The 15,986-nt window shown below is 37.8% G+C and overlaps 1 protein-coding gene across 1 annotated transcript in view; it reads left to right on the top strand.

The window, feature by feature from the left end:
* EP300 (EP300 lysine acetyltransferase) overlaps positions 1 to 14,522 on the top strand; it is a 74,510-nt gene extending 59,988 nt beyond the window's left edge. The window contains exons 21-31 of the mRNA XM_088141010.1: positions 892 to 948; positions 1,909 to 1,986; positions 2,319 to 2,386; positions 3,621 to 3,771; positions 4,399 to 4,545; positions 6,309 to 6,422; positions 8,079 to 8,244; positions 8,575 to 8,739; positions 9,115 to 9,276; positions 10,237 to 10,518; positions 11,147 to 14,522. Of these exons, the coding sequence (XP_087997136.1) occupies positions 892 to 948; positions 1,909 to 1,986; positions 2,319 to 2,386; positions 3,621 to 3,771; positions 4,399 to 4,545; positions 6,309 to 6,422; positions 8,079 to 8,244; positions 8,575 to 8,739; positions 9,115 to 9,276; positions 10,237 to 10,518; positions 11,147 to 13,396 (3,640 nt within the window). The 3' untranslated portion in view covers positions 13,397 to 14,522. The remainder of the gene's footprint in view (positions 1 to 891; positions 949 to 1,908; positions 1,987 to 2,318; positions 2,387 to 3,620; positions 3,772 to 4,398; positions 4,546 to 6,308; positions 6,423 to 8,078; positions 8,245 to 8,574; positions 8,740 to 9,114; positions 9,277 to 10,236; positions 10,519 to 11,146) is intronic.
* Positions 14,523 to 15,986: the final 1,464 nt, after the last annotated feature.

Raw genomic sequence — 15,986 nt, 5'->3', positions numbered from 1 at the left:
AGGACTTGCAACATTCTTTCAGGTACCTATTATTTCAGGCCATAGAAATTAAACCAGTAGTTCAAATCGTGCTTGTTACCAGTTAGCTCTCTAGTCTTACAGTTGTAATGATATCCTTATGGCCTGCCTTAATGATGAGAAATTCTGGATCAGCTGGAATTTCTGAACCTCACACAGGTACATTGTATTAACCTTGTGTAAAAGTTTTAAAAAGTACAAATTATGGCATTCCTGGCCTAGTTTGTTTATATAAGAAATTAACTTGAGTTGCATATGGATAACTGTGTCCAGACCTCTCTGTCAAGAAGTGAGAAGTGATAAAGAGGCCTGACTGATAGAACAAGTAGGTTGTGTTTTAATTCAAACTACTAATCATGTTTGAAAATGAATGTGCTCTGTACTTCTGTACGCCCCTCTCCCAGCCATGAGATAGGTGGATAGCTGATAGGTGGTTTACAAACATAGGTGGTTTTTATGCCCCATAAGGAAGAAATCTTCTGGAGCTTCTTACCAGATTGTTAATAATGTGAGTACCTTCTCCCATTCTGTGTTTTGTGCTATCATCAATTGGGGATTTAGTACTTAAGCATGGATAGTCATTGTTGTGCTGCACATTTTTAAGTAGGAACCATAGAGCTTCCAGGTATCTAAATCTACTGTTCTTTCTCTGAAAGTATTTTGTTTTCATTGGAGAGCTGGAAGTATTCGCTTGGGATACTATATCATCTTGTCCAATTCACACCTTTCCTTTATTCCCAAAAAGGTCTTAAAAAGCAGTATGTTTAGAAGGTCCTATTAAAATGTAGATGTGTCTGCTGCAGATCTAAAACTGCTTTTACTATGTTAATGCCTGTTCTTACCACAACTAAGATTCCCCATTTCTCTCCTCAGCACAATAAATAAAGATCAGTTTTCAAAAAGGAAAAATGATACACTGGATCCAGAACAGTAAGTGATGCTTGAGCAGCTAAATTTATATCCTTAGAACAAAAGAAACACTTGCTAGCATCAGTGTTGCCCATTTGTTGCCCATTTATTTTTGCTTTGGGACTGAAAAATATTGATTGCTTTACTCATGTTTGATGATACAGGTAGTCCTTGGTTAATGACTGCCCTATTTAGTGACTGATCGAAGTTACGATGGTGCTGAAAAAGTGACTTTATGAGTGGCCCTCAAACTTACAGCCATTGCAGCATCCCCGCAGTCACGTGATTGCCATTTGGACACTTTGCAGCTGGTGCACATTTATGACCATTGCAGTATCCCTCGATCACGTGATCACCATTTGCAAGCTTCACAGCCAGCTTCTGACAAGCAAAGTCAATGGAGAAACCAGCAGTGAAATCACAAGTCACGCTCACATGATGTCTCACCGGCCACCGGTGATTCACTTAATGATTGCATTCCTTAGCGACAGAGTTGCCAGTACCATTTGTGGTTGTTAAATGAGGACTACCTGTACTAGGAACACAATTTGACTTGCATTTGGATACATTTTTGAAGCTTTCCTTTCATCTTAAACATTTAATTAGTTTTTTTAGTGTACTGATTCATCCTCCCCTCCCCCGTTATATATGTAAGTAGGTAGATATGTATACTTGCAAATATTTATAGGTATGGTGGAGCCTAAGTTGCTTTTATTTAATAGCAGAGTGTAGAATTAACATCCCAGATCTCTGCCAGTGTGTGAGAGATAACACTTCAGTTTTGAGCGGTATAATTTTGGAGTACAAAATGATACCACTCTTTGTCTATTTCTGATTAAAGGTACACATGCAGCAACTCTGAGGATCTGAAGACTATATAGATTTTGTTACATTGCATAATCTCTGCTTAATACTGAAACATTTTTTAAAATAACTATCATCAACTGTTTCTTGAGTGTTTATGGCTCTTTTCTCTTCCAGATTTGTTGAATGTATAGAATGTGGAAGAAAGATGCATCAGATTTGTGTACTTCACAATGAAGTAATCTGGCCATCTGGGTATGCTGCTTTTCCTTTTCCTTTTGGATTTATTTACAATTCTAAAAATGACACACTGACTATAGTTCTATTTGGAAAATGTGCTAATACTATAATTTATCATAGTTCCATGTGATCTTTGATGACCCTCTTAATAGATGTTCATTAACAAAGTTTGATGTAATTTTAGTGTTGTTATTTATAGGAAGTTTCCATACTCAAAGCTCAGAAAGCTTTTTTAAAATTCCAGTGGAATATTTATTGGTGGGCCATCTTCTAGTTTTTTGGTACCAGCATTCTTACCCTAGAATTGCAAAAAGTGGTAGGAATTTTAATTCTTCCTTCTGTTTTAGCTTTGTCTGTGATGGTTGCCTAAAAAAATCAGGACGAACCCGAAGAGAGAACAAATTCTCTGCTAGAAGTAAGTAGAGATTGGTGCATTTTTCATATTTATTGATATTTGCTTTTTTAAATTGATGTATTTATTTTAAATGTTTCTTATTGTCTTTTGTTAACACCAAAGCAGTTTACAGTAAAGTAAAAACAATAATAATAAATCTCACATAAAGAAATCAAAGTAGAAAAGTAGAATAAAAACAACAGTCCAGAGGAGCCAGATAAAGCTATTTCCAGCAAACCTGAAATACTAATTCCCCAAGCCTTCTGTAAGTTGAGTTTCATTCAGGACAGAGTTCTAGAGTCAGGTGATCTGATGGAGACTTCAGATGTTTGACATACAGAAGGATGTCCACTGTTCTAAATATATAGCCAGATCTGCAGGAATTACTGATTTGGGAGTTAGTCCCTTTGTTTTAATTGACAAGTAATGTTTTAGGGACTGCAGCCCTACTAACATTGTGTGGCATAAACACTACTCACCCATTTTGATGACATATACTGGAGAAAAACACAGAGTTGCAGTATGTTCACCTGATCAACAATTCCAATACTGAATTCCAGCAGTATTGCCCTATCAGGAACATATGTCTTCAATAGAGGTTTATTATTGATCATTTTATAGTTTAAAAACCTGGCAAACATAAAAATCTTTGACTGTTGTTAATTTGCAGTTAACGTTTCAGGCTCAATTCTTGAAAAATGGAAATATTAACTTCAAGATAACAATTCAGGGAGTTTATTCTTCAGCTCCATTTTTCTCCATTCAGATAACTCACCCACCGACCCAAGGCGGATTGTTCTAGGTTCAACATCTTCCTGAATTTGGGCTAGAACAGACGTATCATCTTACTATATATTCAAGATGAATATATCTTACTTTTCTTTGCTTAGGAGGTATAGAATGTCAGCTCTCCTTTGGCAACAGCTTGGACATGCTTTATCATCTTCGTTTTTTGTTTGTTTTTTTACTACCTAGTCTACAGCCCTAGGATTTTCTGGTATTTTCCTAGCTAAGTACAGATATGACCCTACTTAGCTTTTTAAAGATGAGGCTATGTTAGCTTTATTGAAACCTATTACTGGAGTAATTTCAGTGTGCACTTTTTAAGTTGTAAATTAGTAGAAGTTTTAGTTGATCAACCAGGGCAAGTACTTGTAACTTTATAACTTTGGAGCCACAAGTTCAGAGCATCATTTTATGGACTATTTTGATGCTATAATAATGATAAACTATTAAGAAATCTTCATTTTTGTAGGATTACCAACCACTAGACTTGGTAGCTTCTTGGAAAACAGAGTGAATGAGTTCCTGAGACGACAGAATCATCCTGAATCAGGCGAAGTCATTGTTAGAGTGGTTCATACCTCAGAGAAAACTGTAGAGGTTAAACCTGGAATGAAAGCAAGGTACTTTTTCCTCAAACCTTCAAATGGCATTTTTTTTCTGTATGAATATTAAGCTGTGTTATTGCTACATTTGTCTAAGCAATAAAATGTTGCTTTGTTTATCAAAAGAACTTGCAGTATAGAATTTGATAAAGTCTCATTTTTTAAATTTTGAGTGATACATGAGTGAGACTTTTGTAATGATTCAACACGTCTGTAATTTATTGCATATTTTGAGCTGCTTTTTGTACAGGATATTGATTGAAAAGAAGAAATTTGGAAGCAGGAGATGGTAAAAATGAGGCTTTGGAGGATAAACAAGTTTATTAAAAAGTTGGATAGATAAACATCTTCATGTCCTTATTTATTTATTAGATTTATATCCTGCCAGATTGCTACAATGTCCTCTGTACTTGTGAGCACTTTTAGTTAGGTTTGGTTTATTATTTATATGTTGCTTTACTATAAAATAGTTCCCAGGAAAGGAATTAAAATATAGTAGAACAAAATAGAGTGAATTAATTATTAAAATAAAATGTTAAAATAATATTTTGTTTGTTGGGCAGCTTCCATATTATAGCATTCTATAATGCATGATAGTATTAAATTTGCTGATATTGCTTTATATTATACCTTTTAATTTTGCAGGTTTGTAGATAGCGGAGAGATGGCAGAACAATTCCCTTATCGAACAAAAGCACTCTTTGCTTTTGAGGAGATTGATGGTGTAGATTTATGCTTTTTTGGCATGCATGTTCAGGAGTATGGGTCTGATTGCCCTCAACCCAACCAGAGGTAAAAAAAAATAAATCAGTTATTGTTTTCATAATTCTTAAAATTGGATTATTGCTAGATAAATGCCTAAGAAGTGGAAAATTTCATTCAGAAGACTAGCAGGAACGTTCTGTAACTTCATCAGTTGTATATGGTTTAAAACTTCTACCCCCTCCTTGTTTTACCTCCATTACTTGTCATTCTTCAAGGTTGATGGTAAATTGTTTTTGGGAACTTTTAACCAAGCAGTAGCAAGTATGGTAGTATCTTTTAAAGGGGAAAAGTGTATATTGGGGACATTTTAATGATCAGGTGACTTAAATTTTTAGTCTGTAGTTTTACTGCAAATGGCCATTTGCAACATATATGATTACTAGCTGTTGGAGAAATATATGTTTCCTAAGAGTGGCATCATAAAATAATGTCCTATTTTTTCTGTCTACGTTCCTAAATTCTACCTGATTGCGTGAGTTACAATAAAGTTAAATGCTGGAGTATTAATAAAATGTGTTACATATTGCTATTGTGATAGCGAGGGCATCTTATTAAGCATGTCAATAGCTATGGTTAGCTGCTTGGTTATTAAAGAGATCTGTATTTTAGCAATTTTTGGAACTGTGTAAACCTAAACCACCTATCACAGTTTGCCTCTAGAACAACACATTTTCAATAAACTGTGGAGTTGAAACCTTTATTTTACTCCAATTACACATATCAATTCCCTTCCTAGTTTCAAGCTGTCATTTGCTGTTTTGGCCCACTGGGAAACTTTGGTTTGATTTAGGTTGAAAATCAAGATTGGTAACTACGTTCCACTCCTGATTTGTAAGCCAAGTGGAAACCACAGTTTTCTAGTTCAAGTCAAATGACAGATTGGCTTATTTCAAGTTACAAAAGATATCACAATATGCAATGTTTAATTCTGTGAAAGTTCATTCTTATAGGACTAAACACAATTTGGACTCCTCTGAATCAGTTCTGTAGTTATTTATTTATTTAATTGATATGCCACCCAACTCCCAGTGGCTCTGGGCGATTTACAGTTGTTAAAAACATTTAAAAATAAAGAACAATACAAAAGCAGCAGAAGACAAAAGAATGAAGATGGCAAAGAAAATAAACCAAGAGGGGAACAAGGAAAAGGAAGAAAGGGGCATCAGTCATCCTTCCCAAAGCCCTGGGCAAAGAGCCATGTCTTCAGGACCCTTCAGAATACCAGTAGGGTGGGGGCTATTCGAATCTCAGGGGGAACATCATTCCAGAGGGCAGGTGCTGCTACAGAGAAGGCACTCTTCTGGGATCCCGATAGATGGCATTGTTTAATTAATGGAACCCGGAGCGCACCAACCCTGCCAGATTGAACCTACTGGGCAGATACTATGCAAAACAGGCAGTCCCTCAATAACCAGGCCCAATGCCATGTAGGACTTTATAGGTAGCGACCAGCACCTTGAATCACACCCGGAAGCAAACTGGCAACCAGTGCAGCTCGCAAAGGAGACCTATTAACGTGGGCATACCGAGGCATTTCATTTCTCCAGAGCTGAGTGTATTAATATTTTAAAAATCTTATCTGAGAAATAGGTAAACTTAGTTAGGATAAGGAAATAGTTTTTAAAAGAAGGCTATGAAAGATGAAGTTAAGGCAAATTCCTTAAGTTCTAATGGTGTATTGATTTTAAATGGTTTTTTTAGGGGGTATTTGAAAGATGGAAGAAAAAGGAAATAGTTGAATACTGTAAAATGCTTCTGATTATGGCTTATGAACTTTCTCTGTTCTTTAGGCGAGTATACATATCTTACCTTGACAGTGTTCATTTCTTCCGCCCTAAATGCCTAAGGACTGCTGTCTATCATGAAATTCTAATAGGTTACCTAGAGTATGTTAAGAAGTTGGGGTAAGTTTTCTATATTTTATGATATTATATAGTATCATGTATTGTAATCTATAAAGGAAATATGCAGTCCTTTTGGACTAGTGATCAGATTTGAAATGTCAATTGTGTTGAGGTCAAGTGGGCAGAAAGCCTGCTGACCACCAAATAAGATGTTTCTAGACTATGTTGCCAATCCCTTCTCTGTAGCACTCAGAAGATAAGTATATTTTCAGGATGTATCTTATAATCTTGGTCTAGATGTGCTTTGACTAGTATACTATTAGTGGCAAACAAGAACTTTTGTTACAGTTGTAGAATGTAATTTTTTAGTTTCTTCACTGAAGGGTACACATATGGAAGGTCCCAAGGGAGGACTGTGTGCTAGAGAAGAATAAAATGAAAGAATACCTGAAATATTGATATAAAGGCAGTTGGTTTATGTCAATATTATGAAGATCAGTTGTATCTAAGATGGATCACCTGAGAGCAGTTTGTGGGTCTTAGTTTATATTAGCCTATTAGCATTTTATTAAAGGCTTCATTGATGCTTGAATCATTTTGGGAGAGAAATTTAAGGTTAAATTATGTGGGATACGTTGTTAGGCTAGTTTTAATCTAAGTTTAAAATTTGCAAAGGAGAATGATTTAAAGAAAAGGTAGCATATAGAAAAGTGCTACCCTTATAAGAGGAAATTCTGATTATGTTTGGATCATTGTGATGGAGTTTTTTATAATGCAATTCTGAGCAGAGATACGTTCAATTAATTGTATTCACGGGTTTTGTTTCTTGGTTTATTTCAATCATAATTTTGACTTGGGAAAGGTACTCTTTTCAATGGCAAGTTAAATGTGTCTTGCCTTCAGTGTGTCTATGTATTTATAAACAAGTTTTTTATATGGATCTAGAAATAGAATATGTGGAATGAGTGATGCATCTAAATTAGAATGTTAGCAGTGCACTTCAAATTTTCATAACCCAGTTAACATAAATTAAAGCAGAAATTAGCTGGTGAACATGCAGGGAACATTGTGTGAATAATTCCAAAAAGAAGCCAAATTCTGAATATATCTGACTTCTACTAGAAACTCTGTGTATACCAGCTCTATCTGCTCATCTATAAGCTGTTGAGTACTGTGTGATTAGTTACTGGAGCTGAATCCAGCAGAGCCTAAGGTAATGGATAATGGAAGAAATAAGTCATAAAAATGGTGAATATTAAAAATAATAAATGCTTTAAAATTCCTTAAATCTGACCTACCTGTCTCATCCCCAAAGCAAAGGAACCTGAAATTATTCTCAAGCTGCCTCAGTTAATATCACTAAAATATTACAAAACAGATTTTTTTCTAGTTTGCAGATATTATTTACTGGCTGCATTAGTTATTTGCACAAAGAAATTTTAGGACAGATTTGATGGATAGGACTGGATGTACAGACTTTCCACTGATTTCTACATCAGAAAGTGTTTGTATCTATAAAGCTTTTGAACCCCTTTTCTTCATTTATTACTTCTGAGGTTTTCAGATATGACATAGCTAGAATATTTCAGATTCAGCTATCTTGTTATAGAGGAAGCATTCTTGCTTTGAAAAGGTAACAAAATGATACTAAATGAAGTAAGCACATTTGAAATACTGTATAATGGGATTAATGATTTTTTATTTCATTACTGCTAGTTATACAACTGGACATATCTGGGCCTGCCCACCTAGTGAAGGAGATGATTATATTTTCCATTGCCATCCTCCTGATCAAAAGATTCCCAAACCAAAACGACTGCAAGAATGGTATAAAAAGATGTTGGATAAATCTGTGTCAGAGCGCATTGTCCACGATTACAAGGTATCACATTTGTTTACCTATTTATTCCTAAGTCACAGTTCTTCAGAAAAGTGTAAAAACATCTTTGAAAACAATATTGCATATCTAGTTTTGATATTTATAAAGCCTGTGTGCTACTTGAGATTTTCAAATAGTGGTGGTAGAAATAACATTTCATCTTTCTGGATCCCCAAGCGTGCATTAAAAAGAAAAGATCTGGAAGATACATAATATAGGTTGGGAAAACTATGTTTTGGTGCGAGGTTTAAGAAAATAGACAACTTTTTACATATATTTCTCAGACTGCTTTCTTGTTGTTAAATGTGTGCTGAAAGATATTCTGTGTTGCAGGATATTTTTAAGCAAGCAACGGAAGACCGTCTAACAAGTGCAAAAGAGCTGCCCTACTTTGAAGGGGACTTCTGGCCAAATGTTCTAGAAGAGAGCATTAAGGAATTAGAACAAGAGGAGGAAGAGAGGAAGAGAGAAGAGAACACTAGCAATGAGAGCACTGATGTAAGAAAATAGTTTCTACCAAAAAGTCATCCATGACATTTTAAAATGTAGAAGTAGAGAAAATAAATGATATATTTTGCTCCAGAATTGTTCATACATTAATTGATGCAGAAGAGCAAGTGACTAAGGCTCAACCAAAGGTATTTTATTTTAATTTGGGGGTGACATTAAAATGACTAGAAGGGTGTTACATGTGCCACTGTTCTCAACCCTGTTGTGGTGAGAGATTGATACTCCTATAAGTATTTCAGAAGGTCTGGCCTGAATGAATTAATGAAGGTTTTGTCAAGCTGATGCTTCAGTTCTTCTGGGAAAGGTAAGGCCTTAAACAAAATTTAGTTTGCAATTCTCAAATTTGACTCTGTTCACTTTCAGGTTAGCAAAGGAGATAGTAAAAATGCCAAAAAGAAAAACAACAAGAAGACCAGTAAAAATAAGAGCAGTTTGAGTCGTGGTAACAAAAAGAAACCAGGAATGCCCAATGTCTCCAATGATCTTTCCCAGAAACTCTATGCCACTATGGAAAAGCACAAGGAGGTAAGAGCAAAGTAAACACTTCAGGGGCCTCCTAACATGAGTTTGGAAGGAAGTGGCAGGTGAAGGAAATGTAAGACTGAAGTTGGCAAGTAAGAATAAAAGGACAATGAAACATGCTCATGGGCTCGGGAATGAGAAAGCTGGGAGAGTATCATCAGATTTTTAGAAATTAATAACGTTGCACAGCTTTTAAAAGCACTGCTATTTTGTGTATCTAAGATGTTGAACATTTTTGACAAATTGTAGGATGGGTATGTAGAATAAAATATATTCATGGGTTTATATTCTAAAGCACATACAAGAAAAAAGTGTGCAAGATATATAATGGAAGAAAACAGTCTTACCCCACAAGTCATTCAATCAGACTAAAATAACCTAAGTCAATAAGTCAGCAAAGTAGCTTGATGGTAGTGAATTGATTATGTTCTGAAAATGAAATAAAGTATCTGTTTTATTTAAATAAACAGAGATATCATTCATATATTAGAGGGACACTTCCCTCTTAACCATAATGAAATGTTGCCTGGGTTCACACAGTGTGTTAAGTTGTAATACAGCTTTTTTTGGCTTTGACTTCATATTCTGTACAAATCCAGCCAATTATTACCTGATAATTTATCATTTCCAGGTAAGATGAAATAAAAGTATATATTTAAATCCTCATTTACTTGCACTACCACTTATTTGCCATTGATTATGGCTGGATCATTAAAGAAAATTAAATAGCTGCATTTCAATATTTAGTTAGTACATGGTGGAAGGACCTCCTCCAAATTATACTTCCTGCTCTAATAAGCATTTAATGAAATGGAAAAAAATTAAAGCCTATTTCTGTTATCTGTAACCTATACAAGCATTTCACACTGGACTTAAAAGCATAGAACATCAAACATTCTATATTCTACATTCTATAGGATATGGCTTAGAAGAGAACCTAAAATAGGCCACTCTCTCTTACAGGTGTTCTTTGTGATCCGTCTCATTGCTGGTCCTCAAGCCAACTCCCTGCCTCCCATCATTGAACCTGATCCACTTATTCCATGTGACTTAATGGATGGGCGTGATGCCTTCCTTACCCTTGCTAGAGACAAACATCTTGAGTTTTCCTCACTGAGAAGAGCAATGTGGTCAACTATGTGTATGCTGGTAGAGCTGCATACTCAGAGCCAGGACCGTTTTGTTTATACCTGCAATGAGTGCAAGCACCATGTGGAGACAAGATGGCATTGCACTGTCTGTGAGGTATGCCTAACCTATAGTGAAGCAGCTGGTTAAACTTGCATTTCAGGAATTCCTTTTGTCTGCAGTTTCCCCTTGTAATCAATCATTAGATAATACACAGATACCTCTGTCATCTCAGTATAGCCCCTCTCTACTGGAGAACTTTATAATATGACAGGGGTCTATGAAATGGTAATGTACTCTCTTTAGTAGGGATTCCTGTTTATTTACCTGAGTATCCCATGGACTTAAGCACTGTAAGACCACATCAATATGAAATAGGAGATAGCCCCTCATTTGTGGTTCTTTGTGTATTAGTACCAATGTACTTACTTTCTGTGGTTTTCATTGTATACTTTTGATATTTGCAACCTATTAACTCCAATAAGTATTTGGTTTTTTAATTTGCCCAGCTTTTTACTTTGGCCTATTTTAAATGTTATATCTGGATAAAAATGCTTATATGCATAAAATACAAGGATTTTTTTTCTTAGATAACTTTACCATTACCATTTTGAGATTGGTAGAACATAAATAATGCAGTCTTAAACTCATATTAAAATGTTACTGTGTTATTTTGAGTTGGTAAACTACTGAACTTCTGTAGGCCTACATTTCCAGGTATCTGACTAATTATTTCTGTGTTTAGGATTATGACTTGTGCATCACCTGCTATAACACTAAAAACCATGAGCACAAGATGGAGAAACTGGGCCTTGGTATTGATGATGAGAGCAACAACCAACAGACAGCCACCACTCAGAGTCCTGGTGATTCACGTCGCCTGAGCATCCAGCGTTGCATCCAGTCTTTAGTCCATGCCTGCCAGTGTCGCAATGCCAACTGTTCACTGCCATCTTGTCAAAAGATGAAGAGGGTTGTCCAGCACACGAAAGGTTGCAAACGTAAAACCAATGGAGGGTGTCCAATTTGCAAGCAACTCATTGCTCTTTGCTGCTACCATGCTAAGCACTGCCAGGAGAACAAGTGCCCAGTGCCATTTTGCCTCAATATCAAACACAAACTTCGTCAGCAACAGCTTCAGCATCGCCTACAGCAGGCCCAGATGCTTCGGAGGAGGATGGCAAGCATGCAGAGGACAGGCATAGTAGGACAACAGCAAGGGTTGCCCTCACCAACACCAGCCACACCAACTACTCCAACAGGCCAGCAGCCACCAACTCCTCAAACACCACAGCCTCAGCCTCCACCACAGCCTGCTTCACAGCCACAATCTGCACCTCCTAATAACATGCCTCCATATAGCATTGCAAGAACTCAACCTCCTGGTGCTGTGTCCCAAGGCAAGGCAGGTGGCCAGGTAACTCCTCCAACAACTCCTCAGACTGTTCAGCCACCTATCCAGGGTCCTCCTGCAGCTGCAGTGGAAATAGCCATGCAGATACAACGAGTAGCAGATCACCAGCGGCAGATGGCTCATGTTCCAATCTTCCAGAGGCCTATTCAACACCAGATGCCTCAAATGAATCCAATACAGCCTATGAGTGTAACACCACCTCAGATGGCCAGAGGTCCTGGTGGGCACATAGATCAAGGGATGGGATCAACAGGAATTCAGCAGCAGCCAGCATGGGCCCAGGGTGGGTTGCCACAACCTCAGCAACTGCAGCCAGGAATGCAAAGACCAACAATGATGTCAATGGCCCAACCTGGACAGCCCATGAATATGTCACCACAACCAGGAATGGGTCAGGTACCTGGTACAGCTCCATCGAAACCAGGTTCTCTGCCCCAGGCAGCCTTACAAAACCTGCTGAGGACTCTCAGGTCTCCCAGTTCTCCCATGCAGCAGCAGCAGGTGCTTAACATCTTGCACTCAAACCCCCAGTTGTTAGCTGCTTTCATTAAGCAGCGGGCTGCCAAGTATGCTGGGAGTCAGAATCCGCAAGGCATGCCAGGACAGCCTGGAATGCCTCAGGGGCAGCCAGGTCTGCAGCAGCAACAGCAGCAGCAGCAGACCATGCCAGGACAGCAAGGTGTTCACCCAAATCCAGCCATGCAGAACATGAATCCAATGCAAGCAGGTGTCCAGAGGCCTAGCATGCCTCAGCAGTCACCACCTCAGCAGCCTCCACCCCAACAAGCCATGGGTGGGATGAATCCTCAGGCACAGCCGATGAACATGAATCACTCGGGGATGTCTCCCCAGTTCCGGGATCTCCTGCTAAGACGACAGATGATTGAACAACAGCGTCAACAGCAGCAACAAGGAACAGGACCAAGTTTAGGTCCTGGCATAGCCAATCATAACCAGTTCCAACAGCCCCAAGGAGTCGGGTATCCTCAGCAGCAGCAGCAGCAGCAACGAATGCAGCACCATATGCAGCAGTTGCAGCAAGGGAATATGGGACAGATGAGCCAGCTTCCTCAGGCAATGAGTGCAGACACAGGATCAAATTTGCAGCAGGCTTACCAACAGCGGTTACTCCAACAGCAGATTGGATCTCCAGCTCAACCCAATCCTATGAGTCCTCAGCAACACATGCTTCCTAATCAGGCCCAGTCCCCACACTTACAAGGTCAACAGATTCCATCATCGCTTACCAATCAAGTTCGTTCTCCACAGCCTGTCCCCTCACCACGGCCCCAATCCCAGCCACCCCACTCCAGCCCTTCCCCTAGGATGCAACCTCAGCCTTCTCCACATCATGTCTCCCCACAGACCAGCTCCCCACATCCAGGACTGGTAGCTGCCCAGGCTAACCCCATGGATCAAGGGCATTTTGCCAGCTCGGACCAGAGTGCAATGCTTTCGCAGCTTGCTAGCAATCCAGGCATGGCAGGCCTCCATGGTGCAAGTGCCACAGAACTGGGACTCAGCTCAGATAATTCAGACTTGAATTCAAATCTTTCACAGAGTACACTAGACATACGCTAAGATACATTGTAGCATTTTGGGAGCAAAAAAAACCTTATTTTCTCAAGACTTTTTGTACTGAAGACAATTTTTTTGAATCTTTCTTAGCAGAACATTTTCCCTGGAATACATCTGAAATCTGCAACAGTAGTTTGTGGTTTTAAAAACACACACAAAAAAACCCAACAAATTGAACGTGGGGGACAATGGAATACAAAGAAAATATATTTTTGTTATGGCTGGGATCGTAACCAGTCCTTTTTTTGTTTTTGTTTTCCCTTCGCGTGCGTTGGGGAGGTGCTTGGGAGCGGATAGTTATTTGGCTACAGACCAAATGACTTCCTTCACTAGCCTCCAATAGGTTTTATTTTTTTTAAATTAATGAAAATATGTAATATTGATAGTTATAATTTACTGAGGCAAATGGTTAACTTTTTCCCTATTCTGGTTTTCCTCTTGTCTACTGCAAAAAAAACAAAAAACAAAAAAACAGAACATTACCTAAACTGGAGGACAAAAAAAGGTGAATGTTGCTTTAAAATTACAGTGCATATATATAAATATATATATAAATATATATTAAAGATAAATACCAATTTTTCTTCCTTGGTTGGAAAGATGTCAATTCTTTTAAAAACTGTAAAAAAAAAATATTAAGAAACCCAGTCTCCCCTCCGAAGTCTACTTTTGTCCTCCAAGAATTTTCTATACCAGAGTCTGAACTTAAACTTCAAGTATTAAAATTTGTACATGTAGAAAAGACAACTTTTTTGCAAATATATGGGGGCAGCTGCCAAATGGATGTAGTATATATATTGTGGTTTGTTTTCTTGAAAGATTTTTTTTGTTATTTTTACATCTAACAAAGGAAAAAACTAAAGAGGGTAAGAAACTATTCCAAGGGTAAAATTTTAACCTGAGCGAAAATCCCTGGGGTTTCTTCTTTATGCTTGCTTTCTCTTTCCCTCCCCTCCCTTTTTCTCCTCTTCCATTTTCTGTAAAACTTGAAAATAGAAAGCAAAAAACCCTCAAATGTTGTAAATCATGCAATTAAAGTTGATTACTTATAAATACGAACTTTCGATCACTGTATAGACTGTTAATTGATTTCTTATTACCTATTGTTAAATAAACTGTGTGAGACAGACTGGTTTTTTATGCTTCCCTTCTTCTTTTCCCTACGGTTGGTGCTTATTTTACAATGGGGAAAGAAGATGGTATGCTTTTACAGACAACCTATGGAAATCCAATTAATGTACATATACTTGTGTTTGGTCTTTTTTAAAGGTGGGTGTTTTGGACTGTAATGAAGATGATCAATGTCCATTTTGCTGTCCCTTTGTATGTGCTTCTGTTTGTGCTTTGGAAAGTACAGAAATATTCAGGTGGGATGCCAGTTGCATATTTGACTTGGTTGCCCTTCATCCTCAAGCAAACATGTTCAGTGTGGGAGTTTTTGAGCTATGCAGGCTTACCCTTCTGTGATTCAGGAAGTTGCTCTGCCCTCTGATTCAAGAATTTGGAAAGTAATGAAAATTTCAGGCACATTGACTACTCCAGCAATTACAATTATACAAGGGATCTGCAGAGATATCTTAATTTCCTTGGATGTGGGTGGACCTGAGAATCTGAGGAAGTTTTTGCATTGTTAAGTACTAACACATGGAAATCCTGTCATCTTGGTGTCTACATGTGCTAGTAAAGATAAGGTCTTCTAAATTATATATGGCCTCTTGTATCCTTTTCTGGATTGGCTCAAAACTGTAGTCAGGCTCTTATTTTGGGTATGCCTAGGAATGACCAGTGTCTTTTTAGAATAGCAAATAGAGCAATAGTGATTGGATATTAAGTAAAGAGTAAGGGATACAGGTGAACTTAATATGGAAATACTAGGAGAAAAGAGAAAAATAGAGGAATGTATCATTCCTAGTACAAATATAATACAAAATACATTAAATGCTAGACCTACAATGTTTTGCGGTGTCAAAATTCTATCTAAATTGAAATGGTTGTCAGTGTAAATTCGATGTATAACAGTTCCACTAACTTCATCTTTTGTTTTTGTTAGGGGTGGATTTCCATTCATTTAGCATTAATTAAATTATTACTTCATTTTTATCTATACTAAATCCTTCTACATCCTCTATTTGGAAGCATGATATAGCAGTTAATTAAACTGACCTCACTGGTTCCATATTTTAAAAAGATTTGCAGTAATGGCTGGTGTGGGTCTTCCGGGCTGTGTGGCCGTGTTCTGGAAGTTTTGTTTCCTAACGTTTCGCCAGCACCTGTGACTGGCATCTTCTGCTCCTGCACTCCTGTCTGCTCCTGTCTGTGCTCCTGCACTCTGGTGCTCCTGCTCCTGTCTGTGCTCGTGCACTCTGAAGATGCCAGTCACAGGTGCTGGCGAAACGTTAGGAAACAAAACTTCCAGAACACGGCCACACAGCCCGGAAGACCCACACCAGCCATCGTATGCCAGCCGTGAAAGCCTTCGACAATACGTTTGCAGTAATCTTAATCTGTTTTGCCAGTGGATCAATGTTTTGTATTATGCTGCTTTTTGTGACTTAATTACAATCAGCAGTGAGAAACGCTACCCTAGAAGAAT

The sequence above is a fragment of the Python bivittatus genome, unplaced genomic scaffold (genome assembly GCF_059951505.1).
Source record: "Python bivittatus isolate LINGU-HERP-01145 unplaced genomic scaffold, Pbiv_v1 ctg000330_np1212, whole genome shotgun sequence".
Classification (NCBI taxonomy): Eukaryota; Metazoa; Chordata; class Lepidosauria; order Squamata; family Pythonidae; genus Python; species Python bivittatus.
This window is presented reverse-complemented; position numbering and strand designations above follow the sequence as displayed.